The following is a 24166-nucleotide window of genomic DNA, read 5'->3' on the forward strand; positions in this document are numbered from 1 at the left end:
GGGATTCCACCGCCCTCCTATGTGGGAGATTCCACCATCCTCCTATGTGGGGGGATTCAGCTGTCCTCTTATGTGGGGGGATTCCACCACCCTCCTATGTGGACTATTACTCTCACCAGTTCCATCTGAGGCTTTGTTTTCAGCAGGTAAATCAGACAGTATTGTATGTTGTACATGGTCTGACTGCCTGTAGCACTACAACCCCCAGCAAGCCCATTGTCATGAAGGTTTACATCACCATCCTGCACACACACTGTACCTACATAGTTACATAGTCAGGTAGAAAAAAGACACAAGTCCATCCAGTTCAACCACAAAAATATATGAATGTTACCTTCACAATGTCATGGCTGACGGTGGGATCCGATTCCCCTTCTTGGTGGATCTTCCTCTCGCCATAGGTCTCTCCTTCACAGGGTGAGGAACGGTGTCCATCTCCTAATCACCATCTGAGGACTCCAGAGGGGATTCCAGCTTAGAGATCAACTCCATCATGTCAGAACCTCCTCCTCAGATGTTCCATATTTCTGCTGCAGAGGGAGAGGGACAGAGGCCTCCACCATTGTAGAAGAGCTGGGCTCATCCTCCCGGACACTTTCTCTCTGCTGAGTCTGTCTGTTCCTGCATCTCTTCACTGGTTGGGTCACTTTCCATGCAGGAAGCGGCTGCTCTCCTCGTGCGATTAAAACGCTCCTTGTTTCTACATTTTTCTTTAAATATTCCGCTATTCTCCTTCAGAGAACTCACCAGCTTGTTCCAGGTCTTTCATCCCCGGCCTCAGAGCCCATCTCTTCTTACTGTACACTTTGGCACAAATCTGCGTTTTCTTCCTAAATTCAGCCCTCAAAACCATCAATTTCTCCTCTTTCTTCTCAATCTGCTTCAGCTTACCGTCAATCCTCCGCCGACAGGGACTCATCTCTCCTTTGGCCAGGCCCAGAATCTTCCACAGTCCTTTCCAGGGGGCCCCCGCCAGGGTCCTCCCCAGGATCCAGCATCTCTCCTGCGGCAGAGAAGCAACTCTAGCCCCTGGTCTCTAGAAGTACAGGAGCAAAGGAACCAGCAACCTCACTGACAAGGAGCAGAATGGCAGTTCCCACCATCCCTGTGCTGAGTTCCCGGGTCTGTACACCCGCTGTGCCCATTATGAGGGGTTCTCACCATCCCTGTGCTGAGTTCCCGGGTCTGTACACCCGCTGTGCCCATTATGAGGGGTTCCCACCATCCCTGTGCACACCCGCTGTGCCCCATTATGAGGGGTTCCCACCATCCCTGTGCTGAGTTCCCAGGTCTGTACACCCGCTGTGCCCCATTATGAGGGGTTCCCACCATCCCTGTGCTGAGTTCCCAGGTCTGTACACCCGCTGTGCCCCATTATGAGGGGTTCCCACCATCCCTGTGCTGAGTTCCTGGGCCTGTACACCCGCTGTGCCCATTATGAGGGATTCCCACCATCTCTGTGCTGAGTTCCTGGGTCTGTACACCCGCTGTGCCCATTATGAGGAGTTCCCACCATCCCTGTGCTGAGTTCCCAGGTCTGTACACCCGCTGTGCCCATTATGAGAGGTTCTCACCATCCCTGTGCTGAGTTCCCGGGTCTGTACTCCCGCTGTGCCCATTATGATGGGTTCCCACCATCTCTGTGCTGAGTTCCCGGGTCTGTACACCCGCTGTGCCCATTATGAGGGATTCCCACCATCCCTGTGCTGAGTTCCCGGGTCTGTACACCCGCTGTGCCCATTATGAGGGATTCCCACCATCCCTGTGCTGAGTTCCCAGGTCTGTACACCCGCTGTGCCCCATTATGAGGGGTTCCCACCATCCCTGTGCTGAGTTCCCGGGTCTGTACACCCGCTGTGCCCATTATGAGGGGTTCCCACCATCCCTGTGCTGAGTTCCCGGGTCTCTACACCGATGTGCCCATTATGAGGGGTTCCACCATCCCTGTGCTGAGTTCCCGGGTCTGTACACCCGCTGTGCCCATTATGAGGGGTTCCCACCATCCCTGTGCGAGTTCCCGGGTCTGTACACCCGCTGTGCCCATTATGAGGGGTTAAATTTTGTTTATTGAAAAAATCTTACAAACAACAACTTATATCCAATAAAACCATAATAAATAAAACATATTTACAAAAAATTGAATATGACTATACAAAACAGAAACAAACACAAGAACATAATAAACGGTGCAAACCAAATTGCGCACAACATAATCCTACGGGAGAGCAGACTAAAGAGCATCACCATGCATGTCACCTTTTAATAAAGTGAGTGGGAACTGCCATTAAGGTGGCTGAGGCTGTTTCTCAGCCTGGCTACTCCCTCTCCCTGGAGAACCAGCGCGCTTCGTTGCACCCTGGCACTCTTCATCCATAGAGGATGCAGAAACTGAACGAGTCCCATCATAGTCATCTCAGACAGTACCGTAAATTTATTCGCCAAAGGCAAAACCTCAGGACTTAAGGTAACTGTACCTCCTTTTTTCCCCTTCTTTTTGCCTCTCCTCCTTTTATCCTCCAACCACTCCATATCATCCTTGGACAACCCGGAGTCAGCAGCCTCCCCACACCCTTCACCCCCCCCCCCCCCCATACTCCCTTCCCTTATCTACCCCCAGGCCAGCTCTCACCATCCTCCCCACTCCTCTGCACCCCACCATCCTTAACAGGAACCCTGCAGCATCGATGGGAGGGGGACTGGCACCGCACCTGATGCACCAGCACCTCTTGCTGCCTCTGCAATTTTAGAAGACACAGAAGGATTGGACACATTCTCTGCAACTGACACCTTACTTACAGACTGGGAAGACACGGACACTTTGGGAATTGGCACAGTCTGGGGCACCACGGACACATTGGGAATTGGCACAGTCTGGGGCACCACGGACACATTGGGAATTGGCACAGTCTGGGAAGACACTGACACATTGGGAATTGGCACAGTCTGGGGCACCACGGACACATTGGGAATTGGCACAGTCTGGGGCACCACGGACACATTGGGAATTGGCACAGTCTGGGGCACCACGGACACATGGGAATTGGCACAGTCTGGGCACCACGGACACATTGGGAATTGGCACAGACTCAGATGGACTCACAGGCCCTCCAGCTGTTGAGCTCCGAGCATCCTCCATGTCCAGGCGGAAGAACTCCCTCATGAGCTCAGGCTTATTGTGCATTGCCTCAGGACACTGGCTATAAGGATGCCCCACTGCATTGCACAGATTGCACCTTATGAGGTTACAATCCTTAGCTAGATGTCCTATACCCTGGCACAGAGAGCACTTCATCACTGGACAGGAGGGCGCAAGGTGACTCTTGTCTCCACATTTATTGCAGAGCTTTGGCTGGCCCGGATAAAATATGGTCAGCCTGTCCCTCCCCAGGAAAGCTGAGGACGGCAGATGCTGGACGACATGGTCAATGACTTTTAGTTTCAACTGAGCAGACCATCCCCCCGTCCATATTCCCCGGTCATCCAGAATCTTCTTTAGGGGGCCCAGGACGTCTCCATACCTCCTCAGCCATATACATAGATCCCCCGGTGGTATGGACTCATTACGGACCAGAATCGTGACCACTTTAATGAGTGGCTGGCGGGAGACAAGTTTGGGCATGAGCCCCTTCCAGTCCGGCAGGCCCCTACACACGTGTTCATATTTCTCCCAAAAATGTCCAAAGACTCCGGGCGGAGAAAGGACAATCATACTCATAGGAACCTGCCGGACTGATCAGGGCGAAGATATCTGCGGGCGTGAACCCCATCTGTAGAATCTTATCCACCACCGCCCTCCTATGTGGGGGGATTCCACCGCCGCCCTCCTATGTGGGGGGATTCCACCACCGCCCTCCTATGTGGGGGGATTCCACCGCCCTCCTATGTGGGGGGATTCCACCGCCTTCCCACCTCAGCTGCACAACATTCCTCCTTTTAAACAGGGAGGGAGACAAACCATTCCCATGCTCCTTCCCTGCTTGTTCCCCCTTCCCAGATCCTGCAGCAGCAACACCAGCATAGGATTTCCTTCCACCCCCAGTACTTGCAGTCCTGTCCTTAGACACATTCACACCTGCCGGCAAAGCGTTTGATTCAGCTGGGATTGTATTAGCAGAGGCAGGACCCACCCCCTCCCCCCGCTCTATACACACAGCTCCAGTCCTGTCCAATGCAGACTTCTGCAGAGTTGTGGCACTACTGCACCCAGCATCTCCTCCATCATTCGCAGGTACACCCGCTGTGCCCATTATGAGGGGTTCTCACCATCCCTGTGCTGAGTTCCCGGGTCTGTACACCCGCTGTGCCCCATTATGAGGGGTTCCCACCATCCCTGTGCACACCCGCTGTGCCCCATTATGAGGGGTTCCCACCATCACTGTGCTGAGTTCCCAGGTCTGTACACCCGCTGTGCCCATTATGAGGGGTTCCCACCATCCCTGTGCTGAGTTCCCAGGTCTGTACACCCGCTGTGCCCCATTATGAGGGGTTAATTTTGTTTATTGAAAAAATCTTACAAACAACAACTTATATCCAATAAAACCATAATAAATAAAACATATTTACAAAACAATTGAATATGACTATACAAAACAGAAACAAACACAAGAACATAATAAACGGTGCAAACCAAATTGCGCACAAACATAATCCCTACGGGAGAGCCAGACTAAAGAGCATCACCATGCATGTCACCTTTTAATAAAGTGACTGGGAACTGCCATTAAGGTGGCTGAGGCTGTTTCCCAGCCTGGCTCCTCCCTCTCCCTGGAGAACCAGCGCGCTTCGTTGCACCTTGCCACTCTTCATCCATAGACCCGATGCAGAACTGAACGAGTCCCATTCATAGTCATCCTCAGACAGTACCGTAAAATTTATTCGCCAAAGGCAAAAACTCTCAGGGGACTTAAGGTAACTGTACCTCCTTTTTCCCCCTTCTTTTGCCTCCTCCTCCTTTTATCCTCCAACCACTCCTATCAATCCTTGGACAACCCGGAGTCAGCAGCTCCCCACACCCTTCACCCCCTCCCCCCCATACTCCCTTCCCTTATCTACCCCCAGGCCAGCCTCTTCACCATCCTCCCCACTCCTCTACACCCCACCATCCTTAACAGGAAACCCTGCAGCATCGAGGGAGGGGACTGGCACCGCACTGATGCACCAGCACCTTTTGCTGCCTCTGCAATTTAGAAGACCACAGAAGGATTGGACACATTCTCTGCAACTGACACCTTACTTACAGACTGGGAAGACACGGACACATTGGGAATTGGCACAGTCTGGGGCACCACGGACACATTGGGAATTGGCACAGACTCTGATGGACTCACAGGCCCTCCGCTGTTGAGCTCTGAGCATCCTCCATGTCCAGGCGGAAGAACTCCCTCATGAGCTCAGGCTTATTGTGCATTGCCTCAGTCACTGACTGTAAGGATGTCCCACTGCATTGCACAGATTGCACCTTATGAGGTTACAATCCTTAGCCAGATGTCCTATACCTGGCACAGAGAGCACTTCATCACTGGACAGGAGGACGCAAGGTGACTCTTGTCTCCACATTTATTGCAGAGCTTTGGTTGGCCCGGATAGAAGATGGTCAGCCTGTCCCTCCCCAGGAAAGCTGAGGGCCGGCAGATGCTGGACGACATGGTCAATGACTTTTTGTTTCAACTGAGCAGACCATCCCCCCGTCCATATTCCCCGGTCATCCAGAATCTTCTTTAGGGGGCCCAGGACGTCTCCATACCTCCTCAGCCATATACATAGATCCCCCGGTGTATGGACTCATTACGGACCAGAATCGTGACCACTTTAATGAGTGGCTGGCGGGAGGACAAGTTTGGGCATGGAGCCCCTTCCAGTCCGGCAGGCCCCTAACACGTGTTCTTATTTCTCCCAAAATATGTCAAAGACTCCGGGCGGAGAAAGGACAAATCATACTCATAGGAACCTGCCGGACTGATCAGGGCGAACGATATTGCGGGCGTGAACCCCATCTGTAGGATCTTATCCACCACCGCCCTCCTGTGTGGGGGGATTCCACCACCGCCCTCCTGTGTGGGGGGGATTCCACCACCGCCCTCCTGTGTGGGGGGGATTCCACCACCGCCCTCCTATGTGGGGGGATTCCACCGCCTTCCCACCTCAGCTGCACAACATTCCTCCTTTTAAACAGGGAGGAAGACAACCCATTCCCAAGTCCTTCCCTGCTTGTTCCCCCTTCCCAGATCCTGCAGCAGCAACACCAGCATAGGATTTCCTTCCACCCCCAGTACTTGCAGTCCTGTCCTTAGACACATTCAAACCTGCCGGCAAAGTGTCTGATTCAGCTGGGATTGTATTAGCAGAGGCAGGACCCACCCCCTTCCCCCGCTCTGTACACACAGCTCCAGTCCTGTCCAATGCAGATTTCTGCAGAGTTGTGGCACTACTGCACCCAGCATCTCCTCCATCATTTGCAGGTACAGCCGCTGTGCCTGGTCCAGGCAAAGTCACTGTATTGTCCATGGACCTTTCCGCAGACTGGCAGTTTTTATCAGGTGTATGCTGTACATTGTCTATGGGCTGACTGCCTGCAGCACTACAACTCTCAGCAAGCTTATTGTCAATAATAAAGTTCCCACCACCATCCTGCACACACACTGTACCTGCTTGCTGGGTTGTCACCTGTGCGATTTTATGGCTGGGATCAGAGCTTCCCTCAGCTGCTGCAGACTCCATGGTGGATCTTGCTCTCTCCACAGGACTAGAAACGGCGTCCATCTTGACATCACCATCCGGGGAAACCGCATCTGGAGGGGATTCCAACTTGGTTATGAAATCCAGCATGGCAGGACCTTCACCCTCCTGAGACATTCCACATTGCTGAGGTGTGAAGGGGGCAGAGGGCTCTGAGGTGTTGAACTGATGGGCTCATCCTCCGGGCCCACCTTCTCACTCACCGCCGACCCTGCCTGTACCTGCATCTCCTCGCTGGCTTCCCCATCCTCCATGCATGAAGCGGCTCCTCTTCTCATGCGATTAAATCGCTCCTCATTCCTATATTTTTCTTTAAATATTCCGCTGTTCTCCTTCAGAGAGCTCACCAGTTCTTTCTGTTTCCTCACAGCTTGTTCCAGGTCCTTCAGCTCAGGCCTCAGAGCCGGTCTTTTCTTACTGTATACTTTAGCACAGATCTGTTTTTTCTTCCTGAACTCAGCCATCAAAACCATCAACTTCTCCTCCTCCTTCTCAATCCTCTTCAACTTACTGACAGTCCTCTGTCTGAAGGCTGACAGGGACTCATCTTTCCTTTGGGTAGGCCCAGAATCTTCCACAGGCCTATCCAGGGGGGCCCCGCCGGCTCTTCCCCAGGATCCAGCATCCCTCCTGGGGCAGAGAAGCCACTCTAGCCCCTGGTCTCTGGAGCAAAGGAACCAGCAACCACACCCTTCACTGACAAGGAGTGGAATGGCAGTTTCCCACCATCCCTGTGCTGAGTTCCCGGGTCTGTACACCCGCTGTGCCCATTATGAGGGGTTCCCACCATCCCTGTGCTGAGTTCCTGGGTCTGTACCCCCGCTGTGCCCATTATGAGGGGTTCCCACCATCCCTGTGCTGAGTTCCTGGGTCTGTACCCCCGCTGTGCCCATTATGAGGGTTCCCACCATCCCTGTGCTGAGTTCCCGGGTCTGTACACCCGCTGTGCCCATTATGAGGGGTTCCCACCATCCCTGTGCTGAGTTCCCGGGTCTCTACACCCGATGTGCCCATTATGAGGGGTTCCACCATCCCTGTGCTGAGTTCCCGGGTCTGTACCCCCGCTGTGCCCATTATGAGGGGTTCCCATCATCCCTGTGCTGAGTTCCCGGGTCTGTACACCCGCTGTGCCCATTATGAGGGGTTAATTTTGTTTATTGAAAAAATCTTACAAACAACAACTTATATCCAATAAAACCATAATAAATAAAACATATTTACAAAACAATTGAATATGACTATACAAAACAGAAACAAACACAAGAACATAATAAACGGTGCAAACCAAATTGCGCACAACATAATCCCTACGGGAGAGCCAGACTAAAGAGCATCACCATGCATGTCACCTTTTATATAAAGTGAGTGGGAACTGCCATTAAGGTGGCTGAGGCTGTTTCCCAGCCTGGCTACTCCCTCTCCCTGGAGAACCAGCGCGCTTCGTTGCACCCTGGCACTCTTCATCCATAGAGGATGCAGAACTGAACGAGTCCCATTCATAGTCATCCTCAGACAGTACCGTAAATTTATTCGCCAAAGGCAAAACCTCGGGACTTAAAGCGGATCTCCACCCTCATTTACACTGGACGTCCATATTAAAAGCGCTACAATATAAGCCAGAATCGGCTATTTACATTTTAAATGTTGAACTGGTACCTTTTATTCTAGCCGTGGTTCCGGTCTGCCCCCCCTCGGGTTTTAGACGGGTTTTTCTGAGTTTCCGGCGCCGCGCTGTGCCTGCTGGGAGCTATTCTCAGAGCTCCTAATATTCAGCTGTAATGACACATCGCGCGACTTCCCGCGTTGCGATGACAACAGGGACGCTCACGCCGACGGGCACATTCGCCAGTGCGCACGCGCAAGATCGAGCGGTGGATGCTGGGACAGCATCCACCGCAAACAGGAACTACCTCCTTCTTGGATTCGAGCGCCCAAAGCCAAGATGGCCACGGGACTTTGAGCAGAATATAAGTGTTTATTAGGGCAGAAAAAACAGCGGAGGGGCGGACGAAAACGGGACACGTAAGTTTAGCACAGCAGTGCTAATACACATTTTGATTTGACAAAAAAAAAAAAAGATTGAGCCGCGGGAGATCCGCTTTAAGGTAACTGTACCTCCTTTTTTCCCCTTCTTTTTGCCTCTCCTCCTTTTATCCTCCAACCACTCCATATCATCCTTGGACAACCCGGAGTCAGCAGCCTCCCCACACCCTTCACCCCCCTCCCCCCCCATACTCCCTTCCCTTATCTACCCCCAGGCCAGCCTCTTCACCATCCTCCCCACTCCTCTGCACCCCACGATCCTTAACAGGAACCCTGCAGCATCGAGGGAGGGGGACTGGCACCGCACCTGATGCACCAGCACCTCTTGCTGCCTCTGCAATTTTAGAAGACACAGAAGGATTGGACACATTCTCTGCAACTGACACCTTACTTACAGACTGGGAAGACACTGACACATTGGGAATTGGCACAGTCTGGGGCACCACGGACACATTGGGAATTGGCACAGTCTGGGGCACCACGGACACATTGGGAATTGGCACAGACTCAGATGGACTCACAGGCCCTCCAGCTGTTGAGCTCCGAGCATCCTCCATGTCCAGGCGGAAGAACTCCCTCATGAGCTCAGGCCTATTGTGCATTGCCTCAGGACACTGGCTATAAGGATGCCCCACCGCATTGCACAGATTGCACCTTATGAGGTTACAATCCTTAGCCAGATGTCCTATACCCTGGCACAGAGAGCACTTCATCACTGGACAGGAGGACGCAAGGTGACTCTTGTCTCCACATTTATTGCAGAGCTTTGGTTGGCCCGGATAGAAGATGGTCAGCCTGTCCCTCCCCAGGAAAGCTGAGGACGGCAGATGCTGGACGACATGGTCAATGACTTTTAGTTTCAACTGAGCAGACCATCCCCCCGTCCATATTCCCCGGTCATCCAGAATCTTCTTTAGGGGGCCCAGGACGTCTCCATACCTCCTCAGCCATATACATAGATCCCCCGGTGGTATGGACTCATTACGGACCAGAATCGTGACCACTTTAATGAGTGGCTGGCGGGAGACAAGTTTGGGCATGAGCCCCTTCCAGTCCGGCAGGCCCCTACACACGTGTTCATATTTCTCCCAAAAAATGTCCAAAGACTCCGGGCGGAGAAAGGACAAATCATACTCATAGGAACCTGCCGGACTGATCAGGGCGAAGATATCTGCGGGCGTGAACCCCATCTGTAGGATCTTATCCACCACCGCCCTCCTGTGTGGGGGGATTCCACCACCGCCCTCCTATGTGGGGGGGATTCCACCACCGCCCTCCTATGTGGGGGGATTCCACCACCGCCCTCCTGTGTGGGGGGATTCCACCGCCTTCCCACCTCAGCTGCACAACATTCCTCCTTTTAAACAGGGAGGAAGACAACCCATTCCCAAGCTCCTTCCCTGCTTGTTCCCCCTTCCCAGATCCTGCAGCAGCAACACCAGCATAGGATTTCCTTCCACCCCCAGTACTTGCAGTCCTGTCCTTAGACACATTCAAACCTGCCGGCAAAGTGTCTGATTCAGCTGGGATTGTATTAGCAGAGGCAGGACCCACCCCCTCCCCCCGCTCTGTACACACAGCTCCAGTCCGGTCCAATGCAGATTTCTGCAGAGTTGTGGCACTACTGCACCCAGCATCTCCTCCATCATTTGCAGGTACAGCCGCTGTGCCTGGTCCAGGCAAAGTCACTGTATTGTCCATGGACCTTTCCGCAGACTGGCAGTTTTTATCAGGTGTATGCTGTACATTGTCTATGGGCTGACTGCCTGCAGCACTACAACTCTCAGCAAGCTTATTGTCAATAATAAAGTTCCCACCACCATCCTGCACACACACTGTACCTGCTTGCTGGGTTGTCACCTGTGCGATTTTATGGCTGGGATCAGAGCTTCCCTCAGCTGCTGCAGACTCCATGGTGGATCTTGCTCTCTCCACAGGACTAGAAACGGCGTCCATCTTGACATCACCATCCGGGGAAGCCGCATCTGGAGGGGATTCCAACTTGGTTATGAAATCCAGCATGGCAGGACCTTCACCCTCCTGAGACATTCCACATTGCTGAGGTGTGAAGGGGGCAGAGGGCTCTGAGGTGTTGAACTGATGGGCTCATCCTCCGGGCCCACCTTCTCACTCACCGCCGACCCTGCCTGTACCTGCATCTCCTCGCTGGCTTCCCCATCCTCCATGCATGAAGCGGCTCCTCTTCTCATGCGATTAAATCGCTCCTCATTCCTATATTTTTCTTTAAATATTCCGCTGTTCTCCTTCAGAGAGCTCACCAGTTCTTTCTGTTTCCTCACAGCTTGTTCCAGGTCCTTCAGCTCAGGCCTCAGAGCCGGTCTTTTCTTACTGTATACTTTAGCACAGATCTGTTTTTTCTTCCTGAACTCAGCCATCAAAACCATCAACTTCTCCTCCTCCTTCTCAATCCTCTTCAACTTACTGACAGTCCTCTGTCTGAAGGCTGACAGGGACTCATCTTTCCTTTGGGTAGGCCCAGAATCTTCCACAGGCCTATCCAGGGGGGCCCCGCCCGGCTCTTCCCCAGGATCCAGCATCCCTCCTGGGGCAGAGAAGCCACTCTAGCCCCTGGTCTCTGGAGCAAAGGAACCAGCAACCACACCCTTCACTGACAAGGAGTGGAATGGCAGTTTCCCACCATCCCTGTGCTGAGTTCCCGGGTCTGTACACCCGCTGTGCCCATTATGAGGGGTTCCCACCATCCCTGTGCTGAGTTCCTGGGTCTGTACCCCCGCTGTGCCCATTATGAGGGGTTCCCACCATCCCTGTGCTGAGTTCCTGGGTCTGTACCCCCGCTGTGCCCATTATGAGGGGTTCCCACCATCCCTGTGCTGAGTTCCCGGGTCTGTACACCCGCTGTGCCCATTATGAGGGGTTCCCACCATCCCTGTGCTGAGTTCCCGGGTCTCTACACCCGATGTGCCCATTATGAGGGGTTCCACCATCCCTGTGCTGAGTTCCCGGGTCTGTACCCCCGCTGTGCCCATTATGAGGGGTTCCCATCATCCCTGTGCTGAGTTCCCGGGTCTGTACACCCGCTGTGCCCATTATGAGGGGTTCCCACCATCCCTGCGCTGAGTTCCCGGGTCTGTACACCCGCTGTGCCCCATTATGAGGGGTTAATTTTGTTTATTGAAAAAATCTTACAAACAACAACTTATATCCAATAAAACCATAATAAATAAAACATATTTACAAAACAATTGAATATGACTATACAAAACAGAAACAAACACAAGAACATAATAAACGGTGCAAACCAAATTGCGCACAATATAATCCCTACGGGAGAGCCAGACTAAAGAGCATCACCATGCATGTCACCTTTTATATAACATGACTGGGAACTGCCATTAAGGTGGCTGAGGCTGTTTCCCAGCCTGGCTACTCCCTCTCCCTGGAGAACCAGCGCGCTTCGTTGCACCCTGGCACTCTTCATCCATAGAGGATGCAGAACTGAACGAGTCCCATTCATAGTCATCCTCAGACAGTACCGTAAATGTATTCGCCAAAGGCAAAACCTCAGGACTTAAGGTAACTGTACCTCCTTTGTTCCCCTTCTTTTTGCCTCTCCTCCTTTTATCCTCCAACCACTCCATATCATCCTTGGACAACCCGGAGTCAGCAGCCTCCCCACACCTATCCTCCACTTCACCCCCCTCCCCCCCATACTCCCTTCCCTTATCTACCCCCAGGCCAGCCTCTTCACCATCCTCCCCACTCCTCTGCACCCCACGATCCTTAACAGGAACCCTGCAGCATCGAGGGAGGGGGACTGGCACCGCACCTGATGCACCAGCACCTCTTGCTGCCTCTGCAATTTTAGAAGACACAGAAGGATTGGACACATTCTCTGCAACTGACACCTTACTTACAGACTGGAAAGACACTGACACATTGGGAATTGGCACAGTCTGGGGCACCACGGACACATTGGGAATTGGCACAGTCTGGGGCACCACGGACACATTGGGAATTGGCACAGTCTGGGGCACCACGGACACATTGGGAATTGGCACAGACTCAGATGGACTCACAGGCCCTCCAGCTGTTGAGCTCCGAGCATCCTCCATGTCCAGGCGGAAGAACTCCCTCATGAGCTCAGGCTTATTGTGCATTGCCTCAGGACACTGACTATAAGGATGCCCCACTGCATTGCACAGATTGCACCTTATGAGGTTACAATCCTTAGCCAGATGTCCTATACCCTGGCACAGAGAGCACTTCATCACTGGACAGGAGGACGCAAGGTGACTCTTGTCTCCACATTTATTGCAGAGCTTTGGTTGGCCCGGATAGAAGATGGTCAGCCTGTCCCTCCCCAGGAAAGCTGAGGATGGCAGATGCTGGACGACATGGTCAATGACTTTTAGTTTCAACTGAGCAGACCACCCCCCCGTCCATATTCCCCAATCATCCAGAATCTTCTTTAGGGGGCCCAGGACGTCTCCATACCTCCTCAGCCATATACATAGATCCCCCGGTGGTATGGACTCATTGCGGACCAGAATCGTGACCACTTTAATGAGGGGCTGGCGGGAGACAAGTTTGGGCATGAGCCCCTTCCAGTCCGGCAGGCCCCTACACACGTGTTCATATTTCTCCCAAAAAATGTCCAAAGACTCCGGGCGGAGAAAGGACAAATCATACTCATAGGAACCTGCCGGACTGATCAGGGCGAAGATATCTGCGGGCGTGAACCCCATCTGTAGAATCTTATCCACCACCGCCCTCCTGTGTGGGGGGATTCCACCGCCGCCCTCCTATGTGGGGGGATTCCACCACCGCCCTCCTATGTGGGGGGGATTCCACCACCGCCCTCCTATGTGGGGGGATTCCACCACCGCCCTCCTATGTGGGGGGATTCCACCACCGCCCTCCTATGTGGGGGGATTCCACCGCCTTCCCACCTCAGCTGCACAACATTCCTCCTTTTAAACAGGGAGGAAGACAACCCATTCCCATGCTCCTTCCCTGCTTGTTCCCCCCTTCCCAGATCCTCGCAAGCAGAACACCCAGCATAGGATTTCCTTCCACCCCCAGCATTTGCAGTCCTGTCCTTAGACACATTCAAACCTGCCGGCAAAGCGTCTGATTCAGCTGGGATTGTATTAGCAGAGGCAGGACCCACCCCCTCCCCCCGCTCTGTACACACAGCTCCAGTCCTGTCCAATGCAGACTTCTGCTGAGTTGTGGCACCACTGCACCCAGCATCTCCTCCATCATTCGCAGGTACAGCCGCTGTGCCTGGTCCAGGCAAAGTCACTGTATTGTCCATGGACCTCTCCGCAGACTGGCAGTTTTTATCAGGTGCATGCTGTACATTGTCTATGGGCTGACTGCCTGCAGCACTACAACTCTCAGCAAGCTTATTGTCAATAATAAAGTTCCCACCACCATCCTGCACACACACTGTACCTGCTTGCTGGGTTGTCACCTGTGCGATTTTATGGCTGGGATCAGAGCTTCCCTCAGCTGCTGCAGACTCCATGGTGGATCTTGCTCTCTCCACAGGATTGGAAACGGCGTCCATCTTGACATCACCATCCGGGGAAGCCGCATCTGGAGGGGATTCCAACTTAGGTATGAAATCCAGCATGGCAGGACCTTCACCCTCCTGAGACATTCCACATTGCTGGGGTGTGAAGGGGGCAGAGGGCTCAGCGGATGTCAGAGGTGCCTGCACCTGCATCTCCTCGCTGGCTTCCCCATCCTCCATGCATGAAGCGGCTCCTCTTCTCATGCGATTAAATCGCTCCTCATTCTTATATATATTTTTAAATATTCCGCTCTTCTCCTTCAGAGAATACAGCAAATCCTTCTGTTTCCTCACAGCTTGTTCCAGGTCCTTCAGCTCAGGCCTCAGAGCCGGTCTTTTCTTACTGTATACTTTAGCACAGATCTGTTTTTTCTTTCTGAACTCGGCCATCAAAACCATCAATTTCTCCTCCTCCTTCTCAATCCGCTTCAACTTACTGACAGTCCTCTGTCTGAAGGCTGACAGGGACTCATCTTTCCTTTGGGTAGGCCCAGAATCTTCCACAGGCCTATCCAGGGGGGCCCCGCCCGGCTCTTCCCCAGGATCCAGCATCCCTCCTGGGGGAAGAGAAGCCACTCTAGCCCCTGGTCTCTGGAGCACAGGAGCAAAGGAACTAGCAACCACACCCTTCACTGACAAGGAGTGGAATGGCAGTTTCCCACCATCCCTGTGCTGAGTTCCCGGGTCTGTACACCCGCTGTGCCCCATTATGAGGGGTTCCCACCATCCCTGTGCTGAGTTCCCGGGTCTATACACCCGCTGTGCCCATTATGAGGGGTTCCCACCATCCCTGTGCTGAGTTCCCGGGTCTGTACACCCCACTGTGCCCATTATGAGAGGTTCTCACCATCCCTGCTTTGTTTTCCATTCTTTTTGTGTATTAATTAGAATGTAAAATGAGGAACTGGAACATACAAGGGTAGGTTGGTCACCCATAACTCCACCCATCCTATGATGATCCTATCACTTTGGGGGGCCCGATCACATTGACATATATGGTATAAATAAAGCTTTGGGGTTTGTTTACATTCTTCATTCATTAACCCCTTCATTGTTGGCTTTCTTCCAGTGCTCCAGTGCAGCTGCCATTGCCATTGTAACGGCACTCAGTCTGATAACGATTTTCGGAAGATTACAGAACGCAGCGAGACGCCTGCAGCTGTCTGTATGATGGAGGTCGCCATCTTTTCTTTGGTGGTCTTACTGGTATATTTTGTGTTTCACATTATTGGCAGGAGCCTTGTTACTCAATGGTCTCCGGGGGTATATTACATGGACAGAATGCGACATGAGTCCTCCTGCCCGGGTATAAGCTCATTACTGTAATACAGGAAGCCACGCCCACCACTGGACCCACCCACAGCTCAGCCACCAGCAGGAACTCATTCCCGGATCTTCCTGAACATATTTATTGTTCTTTCTGTGACATTAAATTCTGTTTTCAAAATGTGTTGTGATGTTCATTTTGTATTGTGAAGGTTGGAGGGTTTCCACCAATCCGGGTGAGAGGGAATAATCATACAATGTAAAGTAAAACCCCACCCCCCATCCACACTTCATGATTCCACAACCCTAACCCTATGGGACCATAGAAGAATCATGGAGTGACCAGAGATTACCCGGCATTAGATGGGGAGCTTCACCCCATGCGGATGTTTGTGGGTAGAGCGTTCCATAGCCGTGGTCCTTGGACATATTGGGTGTTGGCACAGACACAGGCACATTGGGTGTTGGCACAGGCACATTGGGTGTTGGCACAGACACGGGCACATTGAGTGTTGGCACAGACACGGGGACATTGGGTGTTGGCACGGGCACATTGGGTATTGGCACAGACACGGGGACATTGGGTGTTGGCACAGACACGGACACATTGGGTGTTGGCACAGACACAGGCACATTGGGTGTTGGCACAGACACAGGCACATTGGGTGTTGGCACAGACACGGACACATTGGGTATTGGCACAGACACTGGCACATTGGGTGTTGGCACAGACACAGGCACATTGGGTGTTGGCACAGACACGGGCACATTGGGTGTTTGCACAGACACAGGCACATTGGGTGTTGGCACAGACACGGGCACATTGGGTGTTGGCACGGGCACATTGGGTATTGGCACAGACACGGGGACATTGGGTGTTGGCACAGACACGGACACATTGGGTGTTCTCACAGACACAGGCACATTGGGTGTTGGCACAGACACAGGCACATTGGGTGTTTGCACAGACACAGGCACATTGGGTGTTGGCACAGACACGGGCACATTGGGTGTTGGCACAGACACGGGGACATTGGGTGTTTGCACAGACACAGGCACATTGGGTGTTGGCACAGACACGGGCACATTGGGTGTTGGCACGGGCACATTGGGTATTGGCACAGACACGGGGACATTGGGTGTTGGCACAGACACGGACACATTGGGTGTTGGCACAGACACAGGCACATTGGGTGTTGGCACAGACACAGGCACATTGGGTGTTGGCACAGACATGGACACATTGGGTATTGGCACAGACACAGGCACATTGGGTGTTGGCACAGACACAGGCACATTGGGTGTTGGCACAGACACGGGCACATTGGGTGTTGGCACAGACACGGGCACATTGGTATTGGCACAGACACGGGCACATTGGGTGTTGGCACAGACACGGGCACATTGGGTATTGGCACAGACACGGGACATTGGGTGTTGGTACAGACACAGGCACATTGGGTGTTGGCACAGACACGGGCACATTGGGTGTTGGTACAGACACAGGCACATTGGGTGTTGGCACAGACACGGGCACATTGGGTGTTGGCACAGACACGGACACATTGGGTATAGGCACAGACACGGGACATTGGGTGTTGGTACAGACACAGGCACATTGGGTGTTGGCACAGACACGGGCACATTGGGTGTTGGCACAGACACGGGCACATTGGGTATAGGCACAGAAACGGGCACATTGGGTGTTGGTACAGACACAGGCACATTGGGTGTTGGCACAGACACAGGCACATTGGGTGTTGGCACAGACACGGGCACATTGGGTGTTGGCACAGACACGGGCACATTGGGTGTTGGCACAGATGGACTCACAGGCACTCCAGCTGCTGAGCTCTGAGGATCCTCCATGTCCAGGTGGAAGAACTCTCTCCTGAGCTCAGGCTTGTTGTGCCTCAGGACACTGGCTATAAGGATGTCCCTCTGCATTGCACAGATTACACCTCATAATATTACAGTCCTTTCCCAGGTATCCTTCACCCGACACAGAGAGCACTTCATCTCTGGACAGGAGGATACAAGGTGACCTTTATCCCCACATTTGTTGCAGCGCTCTGTCTGGCCCGGTCCACCACCCTCCTATGTGGGAGATTCCACTGCCCTCCTATGTGGGGGAAATCCACTGCCCTCTTATGTGGGAGAATCCACCACCCTCCTATGTGGGAGATTCCACTGCCCTCCTATGTGGGGGGATTCCACCGCCCTCCTATGTGGGAGATTCCACCGCCCTCCTATGTGGGGGGATTCCACTGCCCTCCTATGTGGGAGATTCCACTGCCCTCCTATGTGGGGGAAATCCACTGCCCTCCTATGTGGGGGGATTCCACTGCCCTCCTATGTGGGGGGATTCCACTGCCCTCCTATGTGGGGGGATTCCACTGCCCTCCTATGTGGGGGATTCCACTGCCCTCCTATGTGGGGGGAATCCACTGCCCTCCTATGTGGGAGATTCCACTGCCCTCCTATGTGGGGGAAATCCACCACCCTCCTATGTGGGGGGATTCCATCGCCCTCCTATGTGGGGGAATTCCACTGCCCTCCTATGTGGGGGGATTCCACTGCCCTCCTATGTGGGGGAAATCCACTGCCCTCCTATGTGGGAGATTCCACTGCCCTCCTATGTGGGGGGATTCCACTGCCCTCCTATGTGGGGGAAATCCACTGCCCTCTTATGTGGGAGATTCCACTGCCCTCCTATGTGGGAGATTTCACTGCCCTCCTTTGTGGGGGGATTCCACTGCCCTCCTATGTGGGGGAAATCCACTGCCCTCCTATGTGGGAGATTCCACTGCCCTCCTATGTGGGGGGATTCCACTGCCCTCCTATGTGAAGGAAATCCACTGCCCTCCTATGTGGGAGATTCCACTGCCCTCCTATGTGGGGGGATTCCACCGCCCTCCTATGTGGGGGGATTCCACCATCCTCCTATGTGGGAGATTCCACCGCCCTCCTATGTGGGGGGATTCCACCACCCTCCTATGTGGGGGATTCCACCATCCTCCTATGTGGGGGATTCCACCGCCCTCCTATGTGGGGGGATTCCACCACCCTCCTATGTGGGGGATTCCACCGTCCTCCTATGTGGGGGATTCCACCGCCCTCCTATGTGGGGGGATTCCACCACCCTCCTATGTGGGAAATTCCACTGCCCTCCTATGTGGGGGGATTCCATCGCCCTCCTATGTGGAGGATTCCACCGCCCTCCTATGTGGGAGATTCCACTGCCCTACTATGTGGGAGATTCCACTGCCCTCTTATGTGGGAGATTCCACCACCCTCCTATGTGGGAGATTCCACCACCCTCCTATGTGGGGGATTCCACTGCCCTCTTATGTGGGAGATTCCACCACCCTCTTATGTGGGGGATTCCACCGCCCTCCTATGTGGGAGATTCCACCGCCCTCCTATGTGGGGGGATTCCACCGCCCTCCTATGTGGGGTGTAACGGACATATGCATGCTGCCGGGACAGTTATAGTCTTCATGCAGGGAGGACTACAAGGAACTGCATGGCTTGTATTCTGAGCTCAAAGGGTTAATTGGACAAGTCTCTTTCATTGCTGAATGCTAATGTTCCCTTCGCATAGCTAATGAACTCTTTTGTGGAGGTAACAGCCTCCTGTGAGGTGTATGCTGATGGGGATTATGTGTGAGTGATGATTGTTTTAAAGGTTAATTGAATTCTATTGTCTGATCAAGTTAAGTTGAGGAGCCGAAACGGCTAGCGGCTGATTGGCTCAAGGGAAGGTCATTCTTTCAAAGTGTGTGTATTGAAGGCCCCCTGGGGGGGGGGGGAGTGTCATTTGTTTCTGTACAGTTTGTAACCAGATATAAGGAAGAAAAATGTGCATTAAAGGTCAGTCCTGCTTGACTCTGCAAACGTAGTCCGTCTCGTTTCGTGGAAGGGCGTTCGATGGGATATACCGGCGGTACCTGCATATCGCAGCTTGCCAGGGAAAAGGACGTCTCCAGCGGCTGAGACCCTCACACCAGTGGGTAGCCGTTACATTGGTGGCAGCAGTGGGATGGTCCTTTTATCCAAAGAGCAAGTGCTGAATGGAGTCGCAGTACGCCAGGCTGAAAAGATCCACACTAAAAGATCTATTGGAGATTCGTGGGAGGAGCGCCAGCAACAGACTACGGAGGGAGCTGATAGCTGAACTGCTGGGGCTGAACGAAATGGATGGATCCATGGAAGGAACGGAGCCCCTTGCACCGGTCAGCGAAGAAGATGTAATTAGTGGTAAGGCTAGCCGCAGGCTAGCCTGTGTTTGTAGGAGGAGTCAGAGGGCTATTTATCCCTCCTCCCCTCTAATCTCCGGCGTCGGTGGGACTTCTGGGTATCGAACGTCACTTCCGGTTTTCGTGCAGAGCAGTGACAGCAGCAGGTGTCTCGTGGCGGTTCTTATCCTCCACGGGAGAGGTGGTATTATGGGGGGTGTCCCGCCTGGCTTCATCACACCTGGCTTCATCTCACCCCTTTTTGAAACTCACACGGGCAGCAGCGCCCGCACGCCTTCCGGTGCTCGCGCCGGGGGGGGGGGTCCGTCCATCCATCTTCCCAACCACGTGGCCAGGGCTTCCCAACCACGGAGGCTGTCCTCCGCATCTCCAGGGGTCACGCTCACACCGGGCTACATCAAGGGGGGCCACCCGCCCGCTCGCCTACTTCTCCTGGTGTCATCCAGGGGGGCAGCCCGGTTTGCTCACGCTGGGCATCGTGGGGTGGGGAGGCTGCTCTATTCTACCGGAGCTCGTGCCATCACCCACCCGCCTGCCTGTTACGGGGGCTCACGCCGAGCTTTGGGGGGGGGGGGTCGCCCGCTCACACCAGGGATCCACCGCTTGATCATGCCGGGGGAGGGGGCCCGTCCTTCCACCCACGTTGCCTGGGCTCCATCTAAGTTTCAGGAGTCCGCCCGCTTTTCCCTGTGCTCGTGCCGGGGGAGGGGGGGCCGCACATCCACCCGCCCACCCACGCTGCCAGGTCTATCCAGCATGAGAGAGGCCGCCTGCCCGCTTCTCCAGGTGCTCATGACGGGGGGGGGACGTCCGTCCAATCACTCACCCATCCTGGTAAGCACTGCTAGGGTTCTGTCCTGCGTTGGCATGGTCCCGCTGCCCCTCTCTCCCGGAGCTCAGAGCAGCCGAGAGTCTGATGCTGGGACTTTCAACCTTTCTGGTCCCGTGGTGCTGGCATGCGGGGGGCATACCGGATGGTTCCAGGGTGCACAGCATCGTGGGGGCCGCCCGCTTCTCCCAGCGCTCATGCTGGGGGGAGGGGGGTGTGTCTATCCATCCACCCACGATGCCTGAGGTTCATCTCGCTGCAGAAGGCCGCCCGCCCCCTCTTCAGGTACTCTCGCTGGGTCATGAGGGGGGGGCCATCCGATCCCATACCCCCTTCTGCCAGGGTTCACGCTGGGGGGGGATCATCCACTCACTCTGGTTCTGGGGGTGTCCTCTCCTGGCTCAGGCTGCTATCATGAGGGGGGGAGGCGTCACCCACCCACTCCTCCTGGGCTGTTGCTGGCAGACATAGGGGGGGGGGCGTCCATCCACCGCTGCCATCAGGGGGGCATCTACCCACTCATCCCAGGCACATGTTGGCAGCATGGGGGGGAGGCGGCATCATCTACTCCTCCCAGGGTCACCCTAGTCCACCATCTCCAGGGGTCACGCTGGCAGCTTGGGAGACTGCTGTCCACTCACATCTCCAGGGGTCACGCTGGCAGCATGAGGGGCTGTCCACCTTTTCTCCCAGGTCACGCTAGCAGCAGGGAAGGGGTTGTCTACCCACTTAGGGGGTCACGCTGGCAGCATAGGGGGTTGTCTACCCACATGTCACGCTGGCAGTTTCTTGCAATACGCAATTTATCAGTTCCTGTCTCTGTGTTTCAGTCTGCATTTCCTGTCGTAGCATTTCCACTCCGGTAGTTCGGCCTCTGTCATACCGTTTCTGCCCCAGGGTTTTCTGTCATAGCGTTCCTGCCCCAGGGTTTGCTGTCATACCGTTCCTGCCCCAGGGTTTGCTGTCATAGCGTTCCTGCCCCAGGGTTTGCTGTCATAGCGTTCCTGCCCCAGGGTTTTCTGTCATAGCGTTCCTGCCCCAGGGTTTGCTGTCATAGCGTTCCTGCCCCAGGGTTTGCTGTCATAGCGTTCCTGCCCCAGGGTTTGCTGTCATAGCGTTCCTGCCCCAGGGTTTTCTGTCATAGCGTTCCTGCCCCAGGGTTTGCTGTCATAGCGTTCCTGCCCCAGGGTTTGCTGTCATAGCGTTCCTGCCCCAGGGTTTTCTGTCATAGCGTTCCTGCCCCAGGGTTTGCTGTCATAGCGTTCCTGCCCCAGGGTTTGCTGTCATAGCGTTCCTGCCCCAGGGTTTGCTGTCATAGCGTTCCTGCCCATGGTTTGCTGTCATAGCGTTTCTGCCCCATGGTTTGCTGTCATAGCGTTCCTGCCCATGGTTTGCTGTCATAGCGTTCCTGCCCCATGGTTTGCTGTCATAGCGTTCCTGCCCCAGGCTTGTTTCTGTCATAGCGGTTTGGTCAGTAGTATGTTTTCTGTCACAGCGGTTCTGTCAGCAGTATGTTTTCTGTCATAGCGGTTCTGTCAGCAGTATGTTTTCTGTCATAGCGGTTCTGTCAGCAGTATGTTTTCTGTCATAGCGGTTCTGTCAGCGGTATGTTTTCTGTCATAGCGGTTCTGTTAGCAGTGTGTTCTGTCATAGCGGTTCTGTCAGCAGTATGTTTTCTGTCATAGCGGTTCTGTCAGCAGTATGTTTTCTGTCATAGCGGTTCTGTCAGCAGTATGTTTTCTGTCATAGCGGTTCTGTCAGCAGTATGTTTTCTGTCATAGCGGTTCTGTCAGTAGTATGTTTTCTGTCATAGCGGTTCTGTTAGCAGTGTGTTCTGTCATAGCGGTTTGGTCAGTAGTATGTTTTCTGTCACAGCGGTTCTGTCAGCAGTATGTTTTCTGTCATAGCGGTTCTGTCAGCAGTATGTTTTCTGTCATAGCGGTTCTGTCAGCAGTATGTTTTCTGTCATAGCGGTTCTGTCAGTAGTATGTTTTCTGTCACAGCGGTTCTGTCAGCAGTATGTTTTCTGTCATAGCGGTTCTGTCAGCAGTATGTTTTCTGTCATAGCGGTTCTGTCAGTAGTATGTTTTCTGTCATAGCGGTTCTGTCAGCAGTATGTTTTCTGTCATAGCGGTTTGGTCAGTAGTATGTTTTCTGTCACAGCGGTTCTGTCAGCAGTATGTTTTCTGTCATAGCGGTTCTGTCAGCAGTATGTTTTCTGTCATAGCGGTTTGGTCAGCAGTATGTTTTCTGTCATAGCGGTTTGGTCAGCAGTATGTTCATCATAACGGTCCTGTCAGCAGTATGTTTCTGTCATAACGGTTCTGTCATAACGGTTCTGTCAGCGTCAGGTTCGGTCAGTGTCATGGCGCGTTTCGGTCATGGAGCGTTTCTGTCATGGCGCGTTTCTGTCATGGCGCGTTTCTGTCAGTACAGCGGTGTCAAGCAGGTTCAGCTCATACCGGTAGCTGGTTCTGCTTCATCCATTTCCATGTCTCGTCATATTTCATAGGTTTGCTCCTGGTCCAGTGGGCTAGGGCTCGCATCTCGGGATCTGTCACGTCTACAAGATCCTTTCGTGCTGAGGTTATCATTTTCCAGATGATTGTTGACCTCAATCTTCTCGCCTGTCACGTCACGTCTTACCAGGCATTCCGTTTCATTTCACCTGCAGGACTACCCACCACGGTCTGTGGGTACTCAGGTCCTCAGTGTTCGGTTGCGCAGCAGGTCATTTGCGCTCACTAGTTATTCACCGGGGGGTCGTCAGGTTCATTCACATGCTGCGGTCCCTCCAGGACTGCATGTCTTCAGGCTTGGGTAGGCATTCTGGGGGTTGTGTTTGCTGTCGTAGTATGTTCTACTCCAGCGAGGTTCGGTCGTGGCTGTTGTTGCTATGCGGTCACGGCGCACACGTTTAGCCTTGTAGCTTCTTTTGTTCGTATGTCTCGTCATTCCTTTCCTTCAGGTTCTTGCATTCCGGGTATAGTCAGCTAGGGTGCGCATCTCAGGATCTGTCACGTCTACAGATCCATACGGGCTGAGGTTTTTGTTTTGTAATGATTGTTGACCACAATCTTCTCGCCTGTATACCATACGTCATACGTGCACGTTCATTCTTACGCCTACATATACCCACCACGGTCTGTGGGTACATCGGCCCTGAGTGTTTCGTTTTTTAATTACCTGTCTCTGCGCGGCAGGTTACTCTGGCTCACTTGCTGCTTACACTTATCACATACACTTGGGTGGGATCTGTCGTCAGGTTCATTCACGCGCTGAGGTCTGGTAATTTCTGCTCACGTCTTTGGCCCAGGCAGGTACAGAAGGGGGGGGGGTGTCTCATGTTTTGTTGTCTGTTGATTTGTTGTCTTTTCTTCCTGTTTTTCTAGGGTTAGGGCGTGCCGCACGTTCGGGGGCGACACATTTTGGTACATCCTGGCTGCTCCATGTGGGGGTTCATGAGCATGGTAG

At 53.6% G+C, this 24166-nt stretch overlaps 1 protein-coding gene across 1 annotated transcript in view; it reads left to right on the forward strand.

The window, feature by feature from the left end:
- The window catches only part of LOC120921555 (protein sel-1 homolog 3-like), a 264107-nt gene extending 248322 nt beyond the window's left edge, over nt 1-15785 (forward strand). The window contains exon 23 of the mRNA XM_040334055.1: nt 15408-15785. Within this exon, the coding sequence (XP_040189989.1) occupies nt 15408-15509 (102 nt within the window). The 3' untranslated portion in view covers nt 15510-15785. The remainder of the gene's footprint in view (nt 1-15407) is intronic.
- Nucleotides 15786-24166: the final 8381 nt, after the last annotated feature.

The sequence above is a fragment of the Rana temporaria genome (assembly GCF_905171775.1).
Source record: "Rana temporaria chromosome 2 unlocalized genomic scaffold, aRanTem1.1 chr2d, whole genome shotgun sequence".
In the NCBI taxonomy this organism is placed as follows: domain Eukaryota; kingdom Metazoa; phylum Chordata; class Amphibia; order Anura; family Ranidae; genus Rana; species Rana temporaria.